The sequence below is a fragment of the Eumetopias jubatus genome, unplaced genomic scaffold (genome assembly GCF_037043125.1).
Source record: "Eumetopias jubatus isolate StellerSeaLion01/CBP00866 unplaced genomic scaffold, mEumJub1_p1.0 scaffold_1, whole genome shotgun sequence".
NCBI lineage: Eukaryota > Metazoa > Chordata > Mammalia > Carnivora > Otariidae > Eumetopias > Eumetopias jubatus.
In genome coordinates this window covers 124,072,677-124,096,859 of record NW_028274807.1, presented here as the reverse complement: position 1 = coordinate 124,096,859, position 24,183 = coordinate 124,072,677, and the positions used below count along the sequence as shown (strand labels likewise).

The 24,183-nt window shown below is 35.1% G+C and overlaps 1 protein-coding gene across 1 annotated transcript in view; it reads left to right on the top strand.

The window, feature by feature from the left end:
• Positions 1 to 24,183, top strand: part of PPP2R3A (protein phosphatase 2 regulatory subunit B''alpha) — a 166,397-nt gene that overhangs the window by 84,801 nt on the left and 57,413 nt on the right. Inside the window, exons 5-9 of the mRNA XM_028099045.2 lie at positions 521 to 595; positions 9,061 to 9,147; positions 12,993 to 13,149; positions 15,643 to 15,691; positions 16,309 to 16,398. Of these exons, the coding sequence (XP_027954846.1) occupies positions 521 to 595; positions 9,061 to 9,147; positions 12,993 to 13,149; positions 15,643 to 15,691; positions 16,309 to 16,398 (458 nt within the window). The remainder of the gene's footprint in view (positions 1 to 520; positions 596 to 9,060; positions 9,148 to 12,992; positions 13,150 to 15,642; positions 15,692 to 16,308; positions 16,399 to 24,183) is intronic.

Here is a 24,183-nt window from a genome sequence, read left to right as displayed (position 1 = left end):
GAATCACTAAATTCTACCCCTGAAACTAATAATACACTATATGTTAACTAAATTGAATTTAAAGCATTTTTTAAAATATTTTATTTATTCATTTGATACACAGAGATACAGAGAGAGAGAGCATGAGCAGGGGGAGAGGCAGAGGGAGAGGGAGAAGCAGGCTCCCTGCTGAGCCAGGAGCCCAATGTGGCATGATCCCAGGACCCTGGGATCATGACCTGAGCCGAATGCAGATGCTTAACCGACTGAGCCACCCAGGCGCCAGCTAAATTAAAATTTTAATTAATGCTTTATTAAAGTATACTAGCATATCAAAAAGCACACATAAGTATGCTTGTAATAAAATTTGAATGTAATAAAGTGTTAAATTTTAAGTGCATTGTTCAGTATTCTAAAAATTGCAGGTTTGCTCAACTAGCTACTTATTCTACAGGAAGGAAAAACTTTGTTGGCGTGTTAGTTTTTTTATTTTGCTCTTTGGTATGTTTGTTAATTTAGTTTTGGTTTTAATCTTCTTCAGGATGTGGTGGATACACACCCTGGCCTCACGTTCCTGAAAGATGCTCCAGAATTCCACTCCCGCTATATCACCACGGTAGGCTGAGTCTTCTTTTTCCTTAATATAGATCTATAAGTCTCCTTTGTCCAGGCTTTCAGATCTTTATGCAAAAGATAACCTGGGCTATGATGATTATTTTAAGTGGGAGGAAGGTAAAATAAAATTGAATTAGTTATTGATATCTACTTTCCTTCTTATAACTACCAGTGTATACAGAATTAGAGTAATATTTTCATTCTGTTTGGTCTTAGGAGGTACACTTTTTGCTTTGTTTTTAATATTGATACCCAGTTGATACTGAGCATTTACAAATAATACTGAAAAGAATTTTCAAAAGCCTTTTCCAGAAAAAGATGTGTCTCAAATTTAGAACTGGAAATGATAATGAGAAATAGCTTACATATAATCAGAAAACAAATCACATAAGAATTTAACATAGCATAATCTCAATCTCCCATTTTGTGAGGTGCTTCCATTCCCTGTTTCTCATGCATGGCCTCATTTGACGAGTCGCAGGTAAGGCATGAATGATGAGTCAGAGCACACCAACCTACAGTGCACATTGCAGCCATGTCCAGCATTCTTTGCCCTAGCTCCCACATTATCTTTGGAGAAATTCCAAAGATGAGCCCCCTAGGACAAACCCCTCCATCACAGCCACAGTCAAGTGAGTTAGCCCTTGCGTCTGGTGCACAATCCCCCAGTAAGATTACAGGGCAGTTACCTCTTAGGAAAACGCTCTCATTCTTAGGGTACTTTTTGTTGGCCATGAATTTATTAGGTTCTGTCAAGTTACAGAATACTCCCATTCTTTTTCTCCTTTCAGAACTTCATTCTTGGCTTTTACATTGGCTCTCTTCTGTTGTAAAACCTTGTAAGTCTTTCTTTGAGCCAGAAGGTGTCACTGTCTTCTAAGACTATCTCAGAAGTGATTTTTGCCTGTTAACCACACCACTGTACTCAATTACCGCCACCACAGTCACCCTGGTGCAGTCACCGTGGTTTCTCACCTGGATTACTTCGAACTGGTCTCCCTGCTTACACCTTCATTGCCTACAGTGTAGTCTCCACAAAGCAGAGTAATCCTTTGAAAATGTAAGTCAGATCAAGTCACTCCTCTGTTCAAACCCTCCAGTGGTTTCCGTCTCACTCAGAGGAAAAGCCAAAGTCCTTGCTAAGACTCCCCACAATCCCCCCCAACACACACACGCCCCCTTACAACCTCTGTGCTCTCTTCTCTCCCGTTACCCTGCTCCTCACTTACTGTGCTTTATCACGACTGCATTCTCACTGTTCCTGGAACACACCACCTCCACTTCTGCCTCAGGTGCTTTTCACTTCTTCTTTTCTCTGCCTGAAATGCTCTTTCTACAGATTTCCACATGACTTCCTCCTTTATTTACTTCATCCAACTCAGATATTCCTTATTAGTAAGGCCTTCCCTGAACACCCTTTGCCTTCTTCACCCTTCTCCTCCCTCTTGTACCCTCTATTCATTTGTTCTGCTTTATTTTTCTTCTCAGCTCTTACATCATCTAATATTTTAAGTTTTAACTTCTCCTTCTCTATGATAGAAACTCCACTGGAGCAGTGGAGTTTGTCTATATTTTTCACTACAGTATCTCCAATACCTGGAATAGTGCCTAGCACATATTGGGTATACTGTATTTATTGAATAAATAAGTGAAATTATTCATGCTTAAGAATTCTACACATTAACTGTGGCTTCAATTCCATAGGGAATTATTGCGTTCTGATTGTTGACTGTTCTATAAACTCAGGGCATGCTAATAGCATAATGGAAAATCTTAAGAGCTAGGAAAGACCTTAGAGATAATCCAGCCCAACCTTCTACCAATTCGGAAAATACTCTCTATAGAGGAACTTTTTATTGGAATTTATTCTTAGAAAAAATGTTAAATAAACAGAATTATAAAATAGAGATAAATTTTCTTTCTCTACACTTTCTAGTTTGGCATTTGTTGAAGTACCATGGACCCATGATGGTCTGTGTCATCTAGCAAATGGTCCCCAGGAATTTATAATTTCAGAGTGAAAAGCCATGAAACAATTTTGTTGACATGTAATTCACATTTTCCTAGAAATTCTGCTATGTTAATCATTAAACAAAGAGAACTAAATTGGTCAATTAACAGGATATCATTAATTATCTCTGCTGATACATTTTCATGGCATTTGCATATTATCTATATTTTTAAAATGTACATTCTCTTGTTATTCTGCTTTATCCCCAATTCACAAAAATAAATCCATTACTCAGAAATAATTACTAAACTGTAAAATACTTGCAATGGAATAATGATAATAGGGCAATTCAAAACAGCATCATAACATAAATAGTAAACAAGATCCCATTGAGAATACAGAATGTGAATCTCTGTGTACTAAGATAAGTGTACCTATTGTGATAACCTCATAGTACCGTCTGAAAAAGGAAAGTGCAAATAAAAAGTATCAAATGAATATCTGGAAACAGAATTTTATTAAAGGACTGCCTTTTCTGTTGTGAAATCTGGCCAAATAATGGTATGAAATCATTGGAACTTGTGCATTACTTCAGAGTACAGTGAGTTTTTCTAGAACAAATCAAAATAAGTTTTCTAGTGTGAAATTAATGAATGTTGTTAATGGCATAAAAGTGAATGACAGAGGCATCATTCTCTATCCTGTTCAGAGCAAAAACTGATAAGGTCACACTGTTTCTTAGAAACTTAGATCAGCCTCAGAATTAAAGATAAATATCTCAGAAAAAGCGAAATTAATTTGTCATTTGACCCTATTGAATGTTATATAATCTCAGTGGCATGTAGTAAAAAACAATTAATATATTTTTTTTGTTTGCATGCTAGAGTTATTCAGTATTTTCACTCTGTCTAGTTGGAAAAAACTACTGACACAAAGTATGGCTCAAATATTAGTTTTAGTGTGGCACTCATATAGTGAAAAGTTGGGCAACTTTTATTTTCTATTTATCACTGAAAAACCTATGCTATAGGAAAAGACTTTCCATTTGTTTATTTAATTATTTTGTCAGCTATTTTCAGGCTGGAAAGACAGAGCACCAACTATGCACACAGCAAAAAGAATATCACTACCCAAATAAGAGAATACACCAAAATTTACTCCATATTCTCCTTTAAGAAATAAGTCTCTTGATACTGAATGAAAATGAAAATTGGAAATACTAGCAAATTATAGCCCTTGAGTTTGCAGTTTTGCATGCCGTGCAGAGAAGTTGCCAGTGAATAAAAGACTCTGCTTATCCTAGCTGGCATATGCTGCCTTTTGAGGAAAGAGGTGCTCATGTGAGTTTTTAAAATAAACAATGAGATTGAAAATACTTCTTTGTGACACTGGTGCTGGCAGCAAAGACATTTCTCTGGCTTGCTCAGATGGTGTTAGTGATAGATTCAGTGTCTTGATTGGCCCAAAGCCATCACTTTAGGCTGAAATGCCAGGAATTTAATTGTTAGGACAAGGTACTGATATTTCCTGAGATGACTAAACTGTGGTGGAGACTGCTCATCACTAACAGCTTGACTTTTCCTCCAAACCTCTTGATAGAGAAAGGAGGAAATTTATATTAGATTTTTTTTTTTTAAGTCCAAATTCTGCAGATGACCACGGAGAAATACTCTTCAGAGCTGTATTAACCAGAGTGGCTCAAGGATCTTTTCACCATTCCCTGCCAGGTAGAAGAACCATGCTTCCAGCCTTTGAATACTCATCTGCATAAATTACCTACAATGAGCAATCTGTTATTTTTGTGTCCACCTCCAATCCACTTGTCAAAACCTGTCTGACAGAGCTACCAAACACTTGCTCACATTTCTGGTGACCTACACTTGTGAATTAGAGGTTTCCAGTTCAATAGATATAAGGAAAAAGAAAGGAAACTGATTTAAAATTCAAACTATCAAGTTGACCAGAGATCCCTTGGTAAAAAATTGTCAAATTTTGTTCCACTCACTGGTAGTAAACAATTATTCTTACCATTACTAATTCTTAATTTTTTTTTATTATTTTAAAAACTGTGATTAATTTCTTTTTTATTTACCTAAAAGTGGTAGAACAAAATTGGGGGGGAGGAAACAAGGGTAGATGTAGAACCAAGCAGCTACATGTTCTCACCACTAGATGGTGCCCGTACCTCAATGAGCTAAAATGCTGAATCAGTAATGTGGAAACCAATAAATGTTCTGATGAAGTGGGGCTACTGAATAAAGAGATTTAGGCTATGGAAAAACAGACTACAAGTACGTTTTTTCATATTATTAGATAAGTAAGTTAGCAGAGGCTTAAAGTGGAAAACACTTAACAGTCAAAACATTTGTGAATTTTAAAAATTCTATCAAAGAAAAACACAAAAAATGATTAACAAAATAAGCAAAAATAAATACAGATTAAAGCTTTATCATTTTAAGTGTAACACGGTACCTTCATAAATAATATAAAATATTTGAATATATAAATATAAAATAGGAAAATAAAATAGGAAACTTAGACTTTAGATAAATTTATATTCAAAATCAAATAATAAGGATAAAAATTTAATCATGTTCAACATAGAAAATTTTGGTGTAATAATATGTTTTGAAATTGACTTTTACTTGAGAGAGGAGCCATGGAACTATGATAAATGGTATTCTTACCGTTTGTTTTCGTATATGTAATTTCTGTACTTAAAATCCTCCATCTTTTTTATATGAACTTCTGCAAAGCTAGTGTTAAGAATACACTGTTGATTAAGGAGGGCACGTGATCTGATGAGCACTGGGTGTTATATAAGACTGATGAATCACTGACCTCTACCTCTGAAACCAATAATACACCCTATGTTAATTAATTGCCTTTAAATTTTAAAAATAAAATTTTAAAAATCTGAAACCAATAATACATTATATGTTAATTAATTGGATTTAAATTTAAAAAAAAAGAATACACTGTCAAGTAGGACACATTCTCTGCCCTGAAGCACCTCAGAGTCTGAGTGATTAGAGCCAATGGAGAAATTAGACACCAGCTAGTCCCTGCTCAAACCTAATGCACTATCTATCCAATAATTTTAGTTCTGCTTTCTGGTGCAACACAGAACAAGTCGGCCACTTCTTCCACCAGATAGTCAGCCATTCAGATCATGGTCACATGTACACTCTAATCTTATTTTTCCCTCAAGAGTAAAAATTACTAAATTCATAGTATCTTTTACAATAATCTTGAATATAGTTAGCCCTCTCTGTTTTATGTTTTCTGTACATTTTATATGCTATCTGTAAATCATAGAGAATAGTACTGATTTATGTGAAATACTAATTAGAGACCTTTCTTTATTTTCAACTCTGAAGAGAGTTATTCAACTAGCTATGATTCCAACCCATATGTCTCTTATCACAGGTAAAGCATGAAAGTTTTTGTTAACAAGTCTCAAATCTCTTTAATTTATGAAGCAATTTTCTAAGGAAGACATACAGTTGGCCAACAGGTACATAAAAAGTTGCTCAACATCACTCATCATCAGCAAAATGCAAATCAAAACTGCAGTGAGATATCACCTCACACCAGTCAGAATGGCAATAACAAAAAGACGAGAAAATAACAAGTGTTAGGGAGGATGTAGAAAAAAAAGGAACTCCTGTGCACTATTGGTGGGAATATAAATTGGTGCAGCCACTATGGGAAACAATATGAGGTTCCTCAAAAATTAAAAATACAACCACCATATGATCCAGCAATTCCACTGCAGGGTATTTATCTAAAGAAAACAAAAATATTAACTTAAAAAGATCAGTGCGCCCTGTGTTCATTGCAGCATTATTAGCAGTAGCCAAAATATGGAAACAACCTAAGTGCCCATAAATGAATGAATAGATAAAGATGTGGTATATACATACAGTTGACCCTTGTACAACATGGGTTTGAACTACATGGGCCACTTATGCAGATTTTTTTATAGCACTGTAAATAAACTTTCTCTTCCTTATGATTTTCTTAATATTTTTTCTCTAGCTTTATTGTGAGAATACAGTATACAGTATATAGTACATATATAACATACGAAATATATGTTAATCAACTGTTTACATAATTGGTAGGGTTTCCAGTCAACAGTAAGCTATTAGATAATTAGATATTATTAAATTTGGGGGGAGTCAAGTTATATGTAGATTTTCAACTGCACGTGGCTGGGCGTTGGTACCCCTAGGCCATGAAATCTTGCCATTTGCAACAACACTGATCGACTTTGAAGACATTATGCTAAATGAAGTAAGTCAGACCTCAGAGACAAATACTATATGAGCTCTCTCGGAGGTGGAGTCTAAAAAAAAAAAAAAAAGGCTCGTACATAAAGAAAACAGATTGGTGATTGCCAGAGGCAGGGCCTGGGTATAGGCAAAATGGGTGAAGAGGGAGTCAAAAGGTACAAACTTCCAGTTATAGAATAAGTTAAGTCATGGGGATGTAAAGGAGAACATGGTGACTGTAGTTAATACTATATATACTGTGTATAATTAATGCTATATATAATATAGTAATACAAACATATTGCATATTTGAAAGTTGCTAAGAGTAAATCTTAAAAGTTCTTATCACAAGAAAAACATTCCATAACTATGTATGGTGGCAGATGTTAAGGAGACTTTTATTACAGTGATTGTTTTGCAATATATACAAATATCAAATCATGTCTTACACCAGAAACTGATATAATATATGTCAATTATTCCTCAAATAAAAAATTTACTAAGCAATTATTAACCACCTGATATGCAGGGCACCATATCAAGCACTGGGATGCAAGTCAAGAAAGACCTGGTACCTTGGAGTTTGGAGGTGATGGTGGTCAGGTGCACCAATGTTTAGAATATAAGATGAACTGAAGGAGACTCACTTGACAGTTGGAGCACATGAGACAGAGCTCTACCCCAGTCCCTGTTCTGACACTTCCTGTGGAGTTAGCAGTTGAGCTAGATTCTGAAGGGTCAGGAATTAGCACTGCTATAGGATAAGGTAAGCTGGGCAGCAGAAATCTGGGCCTTCATTCTGAGGCTGGTTTTTCCCTGCTCTGTTTGAGAATCACTCTCTTTGCTAAGGAATCCAGAAGGGGAATGGTGGTTTAGTCCCTCATTAGGCCTACTCTATGGATAGATGTCCAAATGTCTTCCCTTTTATGTTCTTGTACTAAAATAACTTAAAAAGGCTTTAACCTTGAGCGCCTGGGTGGCTCAGTTGGTTAAGTGACTGCCTTCAGCTCAGGTCATGATCCTGGAGTCCTGGGACCGAGTCCCACATCAGGCTCCGGGCTCAGCGGGGAACCTGCTTCTCCCTCAGACCCTCCCCCGAGCCTCTCATGCTGTTTCTCACTCTCTCTCTCTCTCTGCCCCTCCTCAAATAAATAAATAAAATCTTAAAAATAAATAAATAAAAAGGATCTAACCTCTTCCATGATAAAACCATCAAGGATACAGGATTTCTATTAGTCAAAATCAAAGGCAAAGTGTCAAAAAAAGCTGCTTGTGATGAGCACTGGGTGTTATATATAAGTGATGAATCACTAATTTCTGCTCCTGAAACCAGTAATTACCCTATATGTTAACTAACTAGAATTTAAATAAAACCTTGAAACAAAAAAAAATTAAAATAGTTTTTAAGAAAGCTGCTTAAATTGCTCTTCTCACTACTGCTTCCTTTTGGAGGAAAAAAACAAAACCAGTGGGTCAAAGAGAAATTAAATGCATAGGCATAACCCCAGGTAAAATTGTTAAGAATACAGTACAGCCTCCTCCCTCCAGGATAGCAGCCTTGTCTTCCTTCTCCAACCCTCCACTACACCACCACACACATGTCATCAATCTCAGACACATGTGCTACCCGTTCCCTCCTCTCTCATCCTGTCCAGGGTCTTCTCCAGAGTTTTACATCTGTTATTAAACCCTTTAAAGACTAGCTAATAACAAAATTGCTCATGCCCAAGTAAGGACTCAGTATATGAGTTATCCCAGATGTATTTGAGTTTCCAGAAAGAGTCTGGAAGACTAGAAGTCTTTAAGAGTCCAATGAATAAGGCTACAATAACCAGAATAATGTCCTCTTGAGTCATACCAGGCAGCCATTCCTATGACCCACCGATTGTTAAGCCAACCCAGTGTGTATTTCCCACCTCATTTGCCTTCCCAAAACATCCAGCCCAATAAATGCTTGAATCAGGCATCACTGTATAAGATGAGAGGTAAATAAAGTGACATGTAGGTAATTGGGAAATGCAGGCATATGAGCAAAGAGTATCTTTTTATTGTTCTTGGAATTATAGGGGACATGGATGTGATTTTTAAAATATGATGTTAGTTTTTATTAGAAATTACACTTGCCATAACCAGGAAACCAAAACATAGCTTGGTTCAAGATACATTCATAAGATGGCCCTTGGTGAAGTAATAAATATCTTCAGTATTTTTATTTGATTTGTTTTCTTTTGGAACCAGGTTATTCAGAGAATATTCTACACAGTCAACAGATCTTGGAGTGGAAAAATAACTTCAACAGAGATAAGAAAAAGCAACTTTTTGCAAGTACGTCTCTCATTGGAATTCATATATGAAGAACAAGTGAGGGACACCTTGGTGGCTCAGTGGGTTAAGCTTCTGCCTTCAGTTCAGGTCATAATCCCAGAGTCCTGGGATCGAGTTCTGCATCGGGCTCCCTGCTCAGTGGGGAGTCTCCTTCTCCCTCTGCCTGCAGCTCTCCCTGCTTGTGCTCTCTCTCTGACAAGTAAATAAATAAAATCTTTTTTAAAAAATGTAAAAAAATAAATAACAAGTTAAATAATATTCTTATTTCATTTAACAAATATTTGAGTGCTTATTGTATGCAAAGCACTTTCACTACTTTCAGTCATTAAGCATTTACCAGATACCTGGGATGTGTTGGGGAGAACAAAGAAGAATAAGAGGGATTTTTTTATATCAAGGCACATGGACGAAAAGAAAAGTGCACAGTCACACCTGACGAAAATTTCCACAAAAACGGATAACAAATATGCAGAGAAGGCCTCACAGAAAGACTGACATGTGATCTTGACCTTGGAGGGTATCAGAAGTTTATCAAAGTAAAAATTTAGAAGGGGATTCCAGATAACAGGAGCAGCATAAGCAAAGGCCCAGAAGCATGAAAGTGTCTACACTCTAAGACCACAGTCTAAAGTGGCCAGTGGTAGGGGCGCCTGGGTGGCTCAATCATTAAGCGTCTGCCTTCGGCTCAGGTCATGATCCCAGGGTCCTGGGATCGAGCCCCACATCGGGCTCCCTGCTCGGCAGGAAGCCTGCTTCTCCCTCTCCCACTCCCCCTGCTTGTGTTCCCTCTCTTGCTGTCTCTCTCTCTCTGTCAAATAAATAAATAAAATCTTTAAAAAAAATAAAAATAAAGTGGCCAGTGGCTCTGCAGAGTGACCAGTGATACAGCCTGAGGGGTGAGATGAGCTGGGTGTGGAAAGGCCTTGTGAAAGGAATGGAGGGGTTTCAACTTGATCCTTTCAGCAAGAACTCTTTATCCAGCTCTACTGGAGTGGAGAAAAATACTAAAAAGTCCTTTTACGAAAGCATACATTCCATTCAATTATTTTTTTTATTTTACCAAATAAGAGAGAAAGTAGTGACCACTAGTGGGAGCCTTTTACCGAGGTAATCTTCATGCCTGATTATTCAGGCTTCCATTAACCTAAAGAAAGAATTGTTCATACTTGAAAGGAAAGAAAATATTTTATTTTCAATGAATCATACTAAATGAAGCTTAGGCTAATAATACAACCTTATGTACTCTTTATTTTTCCCTGTCTTCATCTGGGACAAAGTAATGAAGACTTGGCAAAATTAGCAACCCATAATCCGTATAAAAACCTTTTTTATTCTAAAATGAATAGTAATCATCACAGTCATTGTTCGTATTTATGGAACACCTGGTGCCTGCCTCTCTCAGTAGGTAACATGGGATGGGTTGAGACGGCAGTGATTCCGTAAAGAGGCCTTACGCCTTAAGAATGATAATCCCTCACATTCCTGAAGCACATTAGTTTGTAACAGTTTCTGGCATTATTGTAATACATATTTTTTTAATTGATGATAAAATTTGAGGTGCAGGTATGGTTGAATGACTTAGATAAGATCACACAGCAAGTAAATGGCCGAACTGGAAACAGAACTCAAGTGTTCTTCCTGGAGCATGATTTAATTCTTTCCCTTCTTCCTTATCTCTCTCCTGCTCTTCCTATTTAGTACATTATTCATGAATGTATGCTCATGATTTATATGCTCATAAAGCATTCAGATAATATGAACATATACAGAATAATCAGCAGAAGTCACTATTTATCCCTTCACCCTACCATTTCATTCTCTTTCCCAGAGGGAACCCATCCATATTATCTATGGTTTTATTCCCTTATATTCCTTTATATACATGGAGTATATACATGGAGTAAACAGTTTTATTTTGTATGGCTGCTTTTTTGAGGTGTTTTTTTAAAATATATGAGATCGTTCTGTTGTGTTTTTTTTTTTTTTTTTCGCTAACAGCCTATCTTAACATTCTTTTCATTTCCATGCATATAAATCTATCTCATTCTTTTAACTGCAGCATAATCTATGGCATGGCTCTACCATAACTAAATTACATATTCTCCTGTAGAGGGTGTTTAAGTCATTTTCAGGGTTGTTTTCTTTTTAAGATTTTTTATTTTTAAGTAATCTCTACACCCAACGTGAAGCTCAAACCCACAACCCCAAGATCAAGGGTTGCACAACTCCACCAACTGAGCCAGCCAGGTGTCCCCAGTGTGGTTTTCAGTTTGATAGATCCTGCCAACCTAGCCTCCTAAAAACCTGTACTAGTTCATACTTTCACATTCACTAAAAGCACAAGTTATCTGTCTTTCTCATTCTATGATAATCCCGTAGGGGAGAATGAGAGCTCCTTCTCAAGATTTGTCTTATTGTACATATTCTCCGTTGTACATGTTAAAGAGCTTTTTATAAAACAAACCATTACCAGCCATGTTTGGAAAACAGGAGAAAAATCATATTTCATCACCCTAATACAACTAATAGCATTCTTGTATGTATTCTTCTAGTCTCATATAAGTGCAGATTTTAGGATTTTACAGAGTTTTTAGTATGTATAGTCTTAAATCCCATATTTTGCACTTAACCACATCATGGTTTTCCTTTGTTTCTGTATAGTCTTTATAATTTTTACTGGCAACAGAATCTTCCATTAAGAAGTTTTACTGTAATAATTTATGTTCTCAGCTTGCCAAGGCATATTGGTTTCCTAGTATTTACATTTTGGAACACAATTTTTTATCAAAGTAATTTATTTGCATTATGAAATAGTCACCTCTGTCCCTTATAATATTTTTCACCTTGAATTCCATTTTATTTTCCAATAATATTGACACATTTTCTTTTTGTTAAGATTTAGCTAGCATATATTTGTCCTTTTTTTTTAAACCTCCTTTTAAATTTTATTTTAGATTTATCTCTTATGGATAACATATACCTAGATATGTTTTGGGGGGGTTGTTTTTATGCTCAATCTGAAAATACTTTAAATACTTTAATATGGAGACTTAATTCATTTATCTTTGCTGTGATTGTTGATACATCTGATCAGATTTCTGCCATCTTATTTTGTTTTTTCTATTTCTGAAGGTTTTTTTATGTTTTTTTTTATCTTTCTGAATCTTTCATTTCTGAAAACATCTTCATTTATCTGCCCACTTACATGATAATTATAAGAATTGTAAGAATTCTGGGTTCAAAATTATTGTTTTTGGTGTTTTCCATAAGGGGACACAGTGGGTCAGGGGAGCCCCAGGTTAACTTCCAGCTCAGGGCCCTGCAGCTCCATCCCCATGACTTCTACTCCAGGCCACCACACATCAGCACAATGCTATACATAAGTCACCTTCATGGTAAACTTGATCTCATTACAAAACCAAACCCTATATGTGGATTTCCACTCTACATAATAGAATAGATGCTCACTCTTCATAATTTTGGAAAGTTACAAGCAGTGTCAGTTTATGACTGTGTAATTCAGCCTGTTGTCTAATTGTTCTGGCTTGGTGGTCTGGGGACCTCTGATGGGCTACAATCTCCTTGGTAACAGTCCTTCCCTTTCCTTCTTTTAAATCCTCCCCTGCATCTAACCCTTTGCTAAGCATAATACAGAACTCATAAATGCTTATAGATTGATCATTTGATTAAAGGTTGGAAGAGGTTGCCTATTAAAGTTCCTGGTTTGGTACCCAAACCAAAAATTTTAGTTCGATTTAAAATTAAACTTTACTAAACTATATAACGGCCAAAGCTGGTTTTCATAATTATAAAATAAATTAATCTTTCTCTTCATACTATTTCAGACTTTAGCCCTTTTGGAAGAAGAGGAAGATATAAACCAAATCACAGATTACTTCTCCTATGAACATTTCTATGTTATTTATTGTAAATTCTGGGAACTAGATAGTGATCATGACCTCTACATCAGCCAGGCTGATTTATCTCGATACAATGACCAGGGTAAGTGTTTTATAGATGTTAAAACTTAACTATTTTGAAAAAGGCAAGAATTATATGAATTGTTATATGAATGGGCAATTCCCATTTCTTAAATTCTTTATCTAATCAAGTCCTCTTTAAAGAGCCAAGAATTTTTAAGTGGGAATGGGTGAAGGTATCAATTTTTTATTTAGAAGGCAAGTATATAAGGGACTTACAGTAAGTAAGCAATTAGAGTCTTTGTTTTGATTAATTGCTGAGTCTTTATAGTGATGTTTATTTTCTAATGATGAATTGAATAAGATCCATACCTAAGTAAAGTTTATTTGAAAGAGAATGTATATACACCCTTATAAATTTCCCATTTTACCAGTGTTTATGAACAGCCAAGGATGAAAATGTTTCTAACTTGCCGGTTTTCCAGGAATCATAAAAACTTAACTTTTTGGAGTTTAGTTCCAGAGTAAGTATTTTCCTTGCAGATGAATTTTGTGTGCTTTCTTTTATCAGAGAGCAAAAATATCACATATCACATGATATTACCCCTTTTGCTTCATTTTTACCAGTAGTAAACTTAGAAACTATTACCTGATGATTTTAATATTCTTCACCAAACACCAAAATACATTGACTCATTTTTTTCTCATAAGATCATCCCTGGTGGCACCTGGGTGGCTCAAGTCGTTAAGCGTCTGCCTTCGGCTCAGGTCATGGTCCCAGGGTCCTGGGATCAAGCCCCACATTGGGCTCCCTGCTCTGCGGGAAGCCTGCTTCTCCCTCTCCCACTCCCCTTGCTTGTATTCCCTCTCTCGCCATGTCTCTCTCTGTCAAATAAATAAATAAAATCTTTAAAAAATAATAATAAAAAGATCACCCTGTTCTATTAAATGTCTTCTCAGGCACTGCTGATTTTTTTTTTTTTAATCAGCCTTTAGCCTTTTAAATGTAGCAGAGTACAAATCTTAAACAAATGCATTGAATTTCACTTCTATTATTTGGTATATCTGTAATTAACCGTTTACATCTTAAGAAAAGATTCATTCTATATGATGTCCAGTTTCATAGAACTTTCCATATATAAGAAAGAGTTCTACCTCTCAATTCTCAGGTGCCAACTAGGTATCGAGGGAAAATACTCAGGTGTACTTATTGATAAACAAGCAGCACTTGGTTTAGTACTCTGCCTCCCTTCTTCAAGTAGTCACAACCTTCCCATCACCAGAATAGCATAAAAATGGAAATATTCACAGGTGTATCAGGTCAGCTTTATTAGCTCTGCACCTTCTAATCACCAGTGGCCAGATCATCTGTGTAACATGAGGTCATGCAAAACCTTACAGGCTCTAAAGCACGCTGACTGATATACCATAATTCTCACTAAGTCCCCAGATATTGTATATATACACATAGCACCTCAGTAGAGTCATGTTAAAATAATGAAGTCCAGAAAAGTAGGCATCTAGGCCTGCATGTTGAAGGGGTCACTGAGACCATGTAATTGCCAGTCCACCAACCTGTCCTAAATGGGACAGCATGATCTTCAATTTTAGGCTAAACCTTCCAAATTTAAAGACTTTAGCTTTGAAATTAAATTCCATGCCTTTCCTATACAGCCCTCTATTTGTCTATCTAGTACAAATTATTAACCCCATAAACCAATGTTCAACAGAGTATTAGAAGGTCCTTATATAAGCTTTGTGGCCCGGCATGGCTGTACGGACCCCCATATTCCCAATATCTTCAGCCAAACTAATTTTACCTTTTAACTCTGTGCAGAAGAATTAGATGCTGGTAGCTACTGACTCTCTACTGACTCATCACTTGTTTTGAAATTATAGTGTACATGCCATTACGTGGGGCACTTCTTAAAAGAACAATTTCTTAACAGGAGAACATTCCTGTCCTCACCAGATCCCTAGGTTTGACCTGTACTGGCATATCCTTTTGTTAAAACTAAAGCCTTTGGTTATTTTGAACCAACAGTGAGGTACCAGTGTACTCTTAGAAAATAAGAGTATTAGAAAAGTATGTGGTATGTTTAGGTATCTTCTATGAAATTCTACTTGAAAGCATTCTCCGTTGTTTTACTCAAAGTCCCTTATATTAGGAGCTGCCAGTCAGTTCCCCTTGAATTTCATGAGAGGATAAAATTTGTCTTGTTTTAAAGGAAAAGGTGTCCTACTGGATAACAAGATCAATACAAATTCTGTACATTTTTGTCTTAGCTGTTCTGATGTTCAGAACTAACTTGGCACTCAGCTACATTAATACATCCCAGCTATCAGGCGTAATCATTTGCCTGTTCTTTTTTTAGTGATTAATTAATTGATTATGCCACCTCAGATTCTTTCAGAAATATAAATTATATGTAGGTAAAAATTTAAATACTCATAACTTCTCATTATGGAAGACTATTATATTTTAGCTTGTAGCTATTGAAAATAAATTTGCCAAAAGTATTGCCTTTATGCAACATGTTTCTAACTAGCTTTGTACCCTCTTGTTTACATTTAGCTTCATCAAACAGAATTATTGAAAGGATATTCTCTGGGGCAGTAACAAGGTAAGAAAAAGCATCTGAGTTTAAAAATTAATTACAGATGGGGAACCTGGGTGGCTCAGTGGGTTAAGCATCTGCCTTCAGCTCAGGTCATGATCTCAGGTCCTGGGATTCAGCCCCATGTTGGGCTTCCTGCTCAGCAGGGAGTCTGCTTCTCCCTCTCCCTTTGCCCCTCCCCCCACTCCTGCTCTCTCTCTTTCTCAAATAAATAAAATCTTTAAAGAAAAATGAATGAATTACAGGTAACACTTTAACAATCTCATTTTAGCACAGCTTCCTGCACACCATGGCTTCATACAAGACAGTAGTATTTCTTTAATTTACGGGCATCAATCCTTTACCTAAATACAGGTAACAGTATTTGAGCCTGGTGATTATTTGCATTCAAATTGGAAACCAGACTTCTTTCTTCATATCTACAAATGTCTTCTGGTTTCACCCTCCAGTCCTTTGCAAACAATATAGGCAATGGAAGGGATGCCCTTTGTTAGGTTTCCAGCATTCTGATTTCCTTTGACTTAATTTACAAAGAAAGATGTTGCTTTATGTTTAGTCTGTCATCCTACTAAATTTATCTGAGTAATTGCCCAGGGAACTTCATAACCATGTGTTTTCTTCAGGGGAAAAACAGTTCAGAAAGAGGGAAGAATGAGCTATGCAGACTTTGTTTGGTTTTTGATCTCTGAGGAGGACAAAAGGAACCCAACCAGGTATGACTTTGACTTCTTTTTTTTTTATTTAAAATCAATTAATTAACATATAGTGTATTATTAGTTTCAGAGGTAGAGTTTAGTGATTCAGCCAGGTATGACTTCTAAGTTTCCTTTGCCAGGAATGTTAAACCCTTGAACAAAGCTTGAAAAAGTCATGATGTATACACAGTGGATGCCATCTTGACCTGGGGGTACCAAGATGAATTAGACTTAGTGTCTGCCCTCTCAGACTAAGTCCATAGTCACAGCATATCAAGACAGGTGCTTTTATCCCCAGAGATAAAGGTGAAGTGACATGTGAGCTGGCCCTGAGAGTTAAGTAGGACTAGTAAGCTTTATATGGGAATATATATTATGAGTTTTCATTGTTTTATGATCTTGATGGTTCAGTAGTAAATTAGAGAGGGAAAGAAGCAAATTGTAGATGATTGGTACAGACAAATTAGAATCATCTCTCCTTTCCCTTGGCACTCTCAAACATACCTTGATTTTTAGCTGTGAACATACACATCTGTTTCTTGCCATTAGTCTGTCTCTTGTTTAAGCCAAAAATCTAGGGCCCTCTCTTCTTTTTATTCCCAGCTTGTGTTAGTTAACACAGTACCTAGCACATAGTTAGTGCTTAGTACCAAGGGACAGAGAGGCTACGGTCCTTGGTGCTGCTTGCTAGTGTAACTGACTCAGCTGTCTGCATGTTCGTTCTAGAAGTTATCTAAATGTTGGATACATGGCTTGGAAATCAAGGAAGTAGAAATAAAACTAAGCTATTTCTTGGGCAGCTTATTAGATTATTTTTAAATAACTTTGTTTTCCATTTCAAAGAATAATTTATTGTCCATTACAGATAATGTAGAAAACATGGATAACCAGAAGCAAACAAATTTTAATACTAATAATTCTAACATTCAGAATAAGAGACTATTAAAAGTTGGTATATATTCTACAGTCTCATATGTTTTTACATACTTTTTGGATATTTAGACTAGTTCCATTGGATTAAGTCTTAATTACCATACACTCCAAAATTTTTATGGAATGCTTTCCAAAACAATAGTTACAGCTAAATGGTTGTAACATCCACTACTTTTTTCATTAACATAAATTCCCCAAAATGGAATTGTTAGGTTAAAAGAGTATAGACATTTTAAAGGGCATTTATAAAAATTATTAATTTGCTCTTTAGAAAAATTGCATGATTTTATACTTTTATCAACAAGGTACTGAGCGTATTTCCTATAACCCCTACTAACACTGGGTATTTTCCTCTTAAAAATATTTTCCAATTTGATAAATAAAAAATTCAGTATTATTTTATTTTGCATTTGATTACTAATGAGGCTGAATTTTTTTCATATGTATTCAATCAGTTTTATTTCATTTTAGGCAACTTGCTTTTTCAAGTCTTTTGCTCATTTCTGCTGGATTAGTTTTTTTAAGTTTATTGTTTTATCACAAATACACATTAAGTATTTTAAAAATATAAAATACATTCAAAGCCTTAATATAAAATTCATTCATAATTCCATGACCCATATTTAACATTGGTATATATCCTTCCACTCCTCCTCTCTTTCCCTCTCTACCCACTCTTTCTCCTCTTTCTCCTTTCCCTCCTCCTTCACTCTTTTTCCCTGCACCAAAAGATATACTATGCTAAATGGTATCATACTGTATAGATTTATAACACACTTTTTCACATAACAGTGTATTTCCATGCCAGTAAGTATGCATCTTTGTAATTTACCATTAGTCCACTATTTTGAAAGCTTAGGTTGTTTCAGTTAGATCACCTGAATTTCCAAAGATTTGAAGACTATGCGTTTTTCCAATTCTTGTCTTTTCAGTGTTCTGTTAACCCTCAATCTCAATCTTTTATCTCTCTTATTTCCTCAATTATGAAAAGCTTTCCTCAAATAATCCTCATCCATGTTTTCCTCTTTCTGGAACCCCTATTATCCCACAAGGACAAATGAAGAGAACTAGAAATGATAATGAGGGAGATTGGTAACAAACTCTATGAACATAGACTTATTTTCTTCTCTCAATGTCTTTAAAAAGAATAAATTACACAAAGTAATAGAACAGTGTAGTTCGGGGTTTGTAATATATGTAGATACAATATGTATAGTAAAGTAATAGAACAGTGTAGTTTTGGGTTTGCAATATATATATAGATGTCATTGTATAGCAATAATAGCACAAGAAGAGGGAAGAAGGAGGAAAGTTATAGGAGTAACATTTCAGCGTCTCACTAGAATCTGCAGTAGATTCTAAGAAGTTTAAAATGTATATGGCGGCCCCTCCTTCTGCTCACATGTCCTGTTCCCATGCTTTAATAAAACTGCCTTTTTGCACCAAGTAAGTAAGTAAATAAATAAATAATAAAATTAAAAAATAAAAATGTGTATGGCAAGCCCCTAGAGCAACCACTAGAAAATTAACTTGAAAATATATAGTGAAAAAAAAATTAAAAGAACTAGAATGTTACAGTTAGAAAATAATTCACTTAATGTAAAAGAAAGCAGTAATGGAGAAACAGAAAAATGCCAAGACAGATAGAAAACAAAAAGTAAATGGCAGACATAAGTCTAACTATGTCAATAATAATGATTTATAAATGTGAATGGATTAAACATTCCTTTAAAAGGCAGAGATTTTCAAACTGGATTTAAAAAACCAATATATAATTATATGCTATCTACATGGGAAATATTAGATTTAAAGATACAATAGGGAGAAAAAAATGAAAAGGAAGTATAGGGATATGTCATGCAAACAACAACCACAAGAAACTTGGAGTGGCTTTATAAATATCAGAGAATGTAGACTTTAATACAAAAATAGTTACTAGAGATGAAGAAGGACATTTTATCTGATAATAGGTCCAACAGGAAGACACTACAATTATATATATGCACCCCACAACATCAAACCCTAAAATACATGAAACAAAACTGACAGAATTAAAATAAACAATTCAACAATAATAGTTGAAGACTGCCATACCCACCCCTCTTTCAGTAATGGATGAACAACCAGGAAGAAGATCAACAAGGAAATAGTATGAACAACACTACAAACAAAACTATAAACCAAATAGACTAACAGATATCTACAGAACACTCAACCTAAGAACAGTAGAATATATATTCTTCACAAGTACACATGAAATATTCTCCAGGATAGAACATGTGGCAGGCCATAAAACGGCCTCAATATAAAAAGAAGTAAAATCATACAAAGCATATTCTCTGACCATAATGGAATAAAATTAACAATAACAGATAGGAATTTGGGAATTTGCAAACATGTATAAACAACACACTGCTTAAATAACCAAAGGATAAAAGAAGAATACATCAAAGGAAATAATTTGAAATGAATGAAAATGAAAGGGAAAGTACCAAAACTTTAAGATGAATGAAAATGGAAACACAGTATGCCAAAACTCATGGGATGTAGCAGTGCTACATGCAGTGCTAAGAGAAATGTATAGCTGTAAATGCATATACTAAAAAACAAGAAATGTCTCAAATCAATAACCTAACCTTCTACTTTAAGACACTGGGGGATAAAAGAGCAAATTAAGCATATCAAACACAAAGAAGGAAAGAAGAGAGATTGAAGTGAATAAATCAGAGAATAGTAAAACAATAGAGAAACTCAATGGAACCAAAAATCAGATTGTTTTAAGAAGATTAATAAGGCCTTAGCTAAACTGATCAAGAAAAGAAGAGATAACACTCAAGTTGGTAAGGTCAGAATAACAGAGGTAACATGAATGCTGACCTTACAGGAATAAAAAGGATTTTTTTATTTATGTATATATAATATATATTTATATAGTTAATTATAATTATATATAATATAATAAATATAATATATATTTATATAGATAAAGTTAGTATACTTTATACTAGCAAATTAGATAACTTAGACAAAATGAGCAAATTTCTAGAGGGACACTCGTTCAAATGAAATAAAAACTCTGGATAGGAAAAACAATCCCAGGATGATATGACTTCACTGGAAAATGCTACCAAACATTTTTAGAAACAAAACAAATGAACATGGGGGTGGGGCACTGGGGAGAGGCAGGCTGAGAAACAGATTCTTAACTATAGAGAACAAAACAATGGTCACTGGAGGGGAGGTGGGTGGGGGGATGGGTCAAATATGTGATGGAGGTTAAGGAGTACACTTAACTGTGATGAGCACCGGGTGTTGTATGTAAGTGATGAATCACTAAATTGTATATCTGAAAAAATAGTAATTCTTTACAAACTTCCAAAGAATAAAGGAGTAAAGAAGACTTCCAGATTCGTTCTACGAGGCCAGTATTACCCGGATACCCAACCAGACAAAAATGCAAAGTTGGTTTACCATGTAAAAATCAATCAATATATTATACTGTATTAATAGAACAAAGGATAGAAACCACATGATCATCCTAGTAGTCTCAGAAAAAGCAGTTGAAAAAGTCCAGTGGCTCTTCTTGATTAAAAAAACACTTAAACTAAAAGTGGAAGGGCATTTCTTTGACCTGATAAAGGATATCTATGAAAAACACACAGCTAACAACTAGTGAGTAGTGAAAGATTGAAAGCTATTTCCTATGATCAGGAAAAAAACAAAGATGTCTGTTCTTTCAACATTGTACTGAAGGTTCTAGCCAGGACTATTAAGCAAGTTAAAGAAAAGAAAAGAAAAGAAAAGAAAAAAAGGCATCCAAATTGGAAAGGAAGAAGGAAAACTATCTATTTGAATATAGGAAATCCCAAGAAATCAACTGAAAAACTATTAGAACTCAGTAAAGATTAGGTAAGTTGCAGGATATAATACAAATTTATAAGAAATCAGTTCTGTTTCTATTCACAATGAAAAGCCAAAAATAAGGAAATAATTCCAGTCACAATAGAAGCAAAAAGAATAAAATACCTAGGAATAAATTTAACAAAAGAAGTATAAAACTTATACTGTGAGAACTACAAAACATTGTTGAAAGAAATTAAGGAAGACCTAAATGAATGAAGGCATCCCATGTTCATGGATCAGAAGGTTTAAAATAGTTAGAATGTCAGTACTCCACAAATAGATTTGTAGATTCAAAGCAACTCCTAAGAAAATCCCAGTTACTTTTTGTTGTTGTTTTTGTAGAAATGAAAAAGCTGAATCCTGAATTCATATGAAACTACAAAGGGATCAGAGTAGCCAAAATAGTCTTGAGAAAAAATAAAACCATAGGATTCACACTTACTGATTTCAAAATATACAAAGCTAATGTAAACAAAACAATGTGATACTGGCATAAAGATTGACATTTAGATAAACAGAGTTGAATTAGGAGTCTAGAAGTAAAAATAAATCCTCACATTATGGCTAATTGATTTTCAACAAGGATGCCAAAATAATTCTAATGGGGAAAAAATAGTCTTTTAAGAAATGGTACTGAGAGTTGGATATCCACTTGGAAAAGAGTGAATTTGGACCCCTACCTCACATCACAAACAAAAATTAGCTAAAGTAGATCACAGACCTAAATGTAAGAACTGAAACTATAAAACTTTTAGAAGAAAATATAGGAGTAAATTTTCATAGCTGTGGTTTTTTTAGATATGACACCAAAAGCACAAACAAAAGAAGAAATGGGTGAATTGGACTTGAAAAAAATTAAAATCTTACATCCTTCAAAAGACAACATCAAGAAAGCAAGACAGCCATAGCATGGGGGAAAATATTTGTAGATGATCTGACAAACGACTTGTATCTAGAATATATAAGTAATACAACTCAATTTAAAACTGAGCAAAATATCTAAATAGATAACCAAAATATCTAATAGATATCTCCAAAGAAGATATATACATGGCCAATAAGCCCATAACAGAATTCTTGGTATGATTAGTCACCAGGGAAATGCAAATCTAAACCACAATGAGATACCACTTCACACCCACTAGGGTAGCTATAATCAAAAAGTCAGATAATAACAAATGTTGACAAGGATATGGAAAAATCAGAACTTTCATATGCTGCTAGTGGTAATGTAAAATGCTGCAGCCACTATGGAAAACACTCTGACAGCTCCTCAAAGAGTTAAACATAGAGCTACCATATGACCCAGCAGTACTATTCCTAGGAATATATCCAAGAGAAATGAAAACATTCACACAAAAACTTGGACAACCCATGTTCATAGCAGTATTATAATAGCCAAAAGATAGGAACAACCCAAGTATCCATCAACTAATGGATGGATAATAAACAAATGTGATATATCCATATAATCAAATATTATTTGTCAGTTAAAAAAATGAATTACTGATGCATACTAAAATACGGTTGAATCTTGAGAACATTATTCAAATTATAAGACACCAGTCACAAAAGACAACATATTGTATAACTACATTTATGTGAGTTGTCCCATACAGGCAAATCTATGGATACAGAAAGTAGGTTAATGGTCACCTAGACTCTGAGGGACCTAGGAGAAAATGAGGAATGAGTGCTAATGGGTATGGAGTTTCTCTTTGGAGGCAATGAAAACTAATTGTGGTGATGGTTATGTAACTCTGTGGATGAACTAACAACCACTGAATTACACATTTTAAATGGATTATTTATGTGATATGTGAAATATTATTCAACACAGCTGTTTAAAAGAAAAAGTTGAAATAATACAAAATATAGTCTGACCATAATGGAATTGATGTAAAAATAAGAGAAAGATGACTGGAAAGTCTCCACACACTTGGAAATTAAACAACACACTTCTAAACAACCCATGGGTCCAAAAATATGTCTCAAGGAGAATTACATAATCAAAAGATAGAGGAGTGCTATGAATATTATATTCACTATACATAAAGGTGGTGACTTAAATGAACTGGACCGATTCCTTTAAAGTCACAAATTAGGGGTGCCTGTGTGGCTCAGTCTGTTAGGCATCCTACTCTTGATTTTGGCTCGGGTGGTGGTCTCAGGGTCATGAGATCAAGCTCTCTTTTGGGCTCCATGCTCAGTAGGGAGTCTGCTTCAGCTTCTCTCCCTCTGACCCTCCCCCTGCATGTGCGCTCTCTCTCTCTCTCTCAAATAAATAAATCTTTAAAAAATAAAGTCACAACCTAACAAAACTTACCCAGGAAGAAATACATAACCTGAATAATCATCTTATATCTATTAAAGAATATTGAGTTCAAAGTTAACAACCTTCTGAAAAATAAATCTGTCAGCTCAGATAATTTCACTGTTGTAGTCTTCCAAACATTTGAAGATGAAATACCAAGTTCTACACTGCTTCTTCCAGAAAACAGAAAAAGAGAGAACAATTCCCAACTCATTTTATGTCGCCAGTTATTACCTTTATACCAAAACCAAACACATACAAAAAATAAAAAATAAAACTACAGCCCAACTTCCCTCATGAAGACAGATCCAAAAATCATTAATAAAATAATAGCAAATCAATGCTCAGCTTCTCAACTTCTCAGGCCCCCTCATCCAGAATCAGCAGATGCCCCAAAGGAAAGATGGTCCCAAGTGCTAGGCTCCTCCTCTCTGGATTTCCTATTGGATCTCGACATCGTAGTTCTTCACTGCCCTGTTAATTTAGTCCACTGCCCTCAAACAGTATTTTTCCTCCAGATTTTGTCAGTGGGAGAGTTAATCCAAAATATTTAGTTCATCATTACTAGAAGCAGAATTCCTCAGGTCAACTTTTCATATCTTGAGACCCAGTTATGGATCTCTACTTAAAGGAACATCACCTAAAGAGATTTT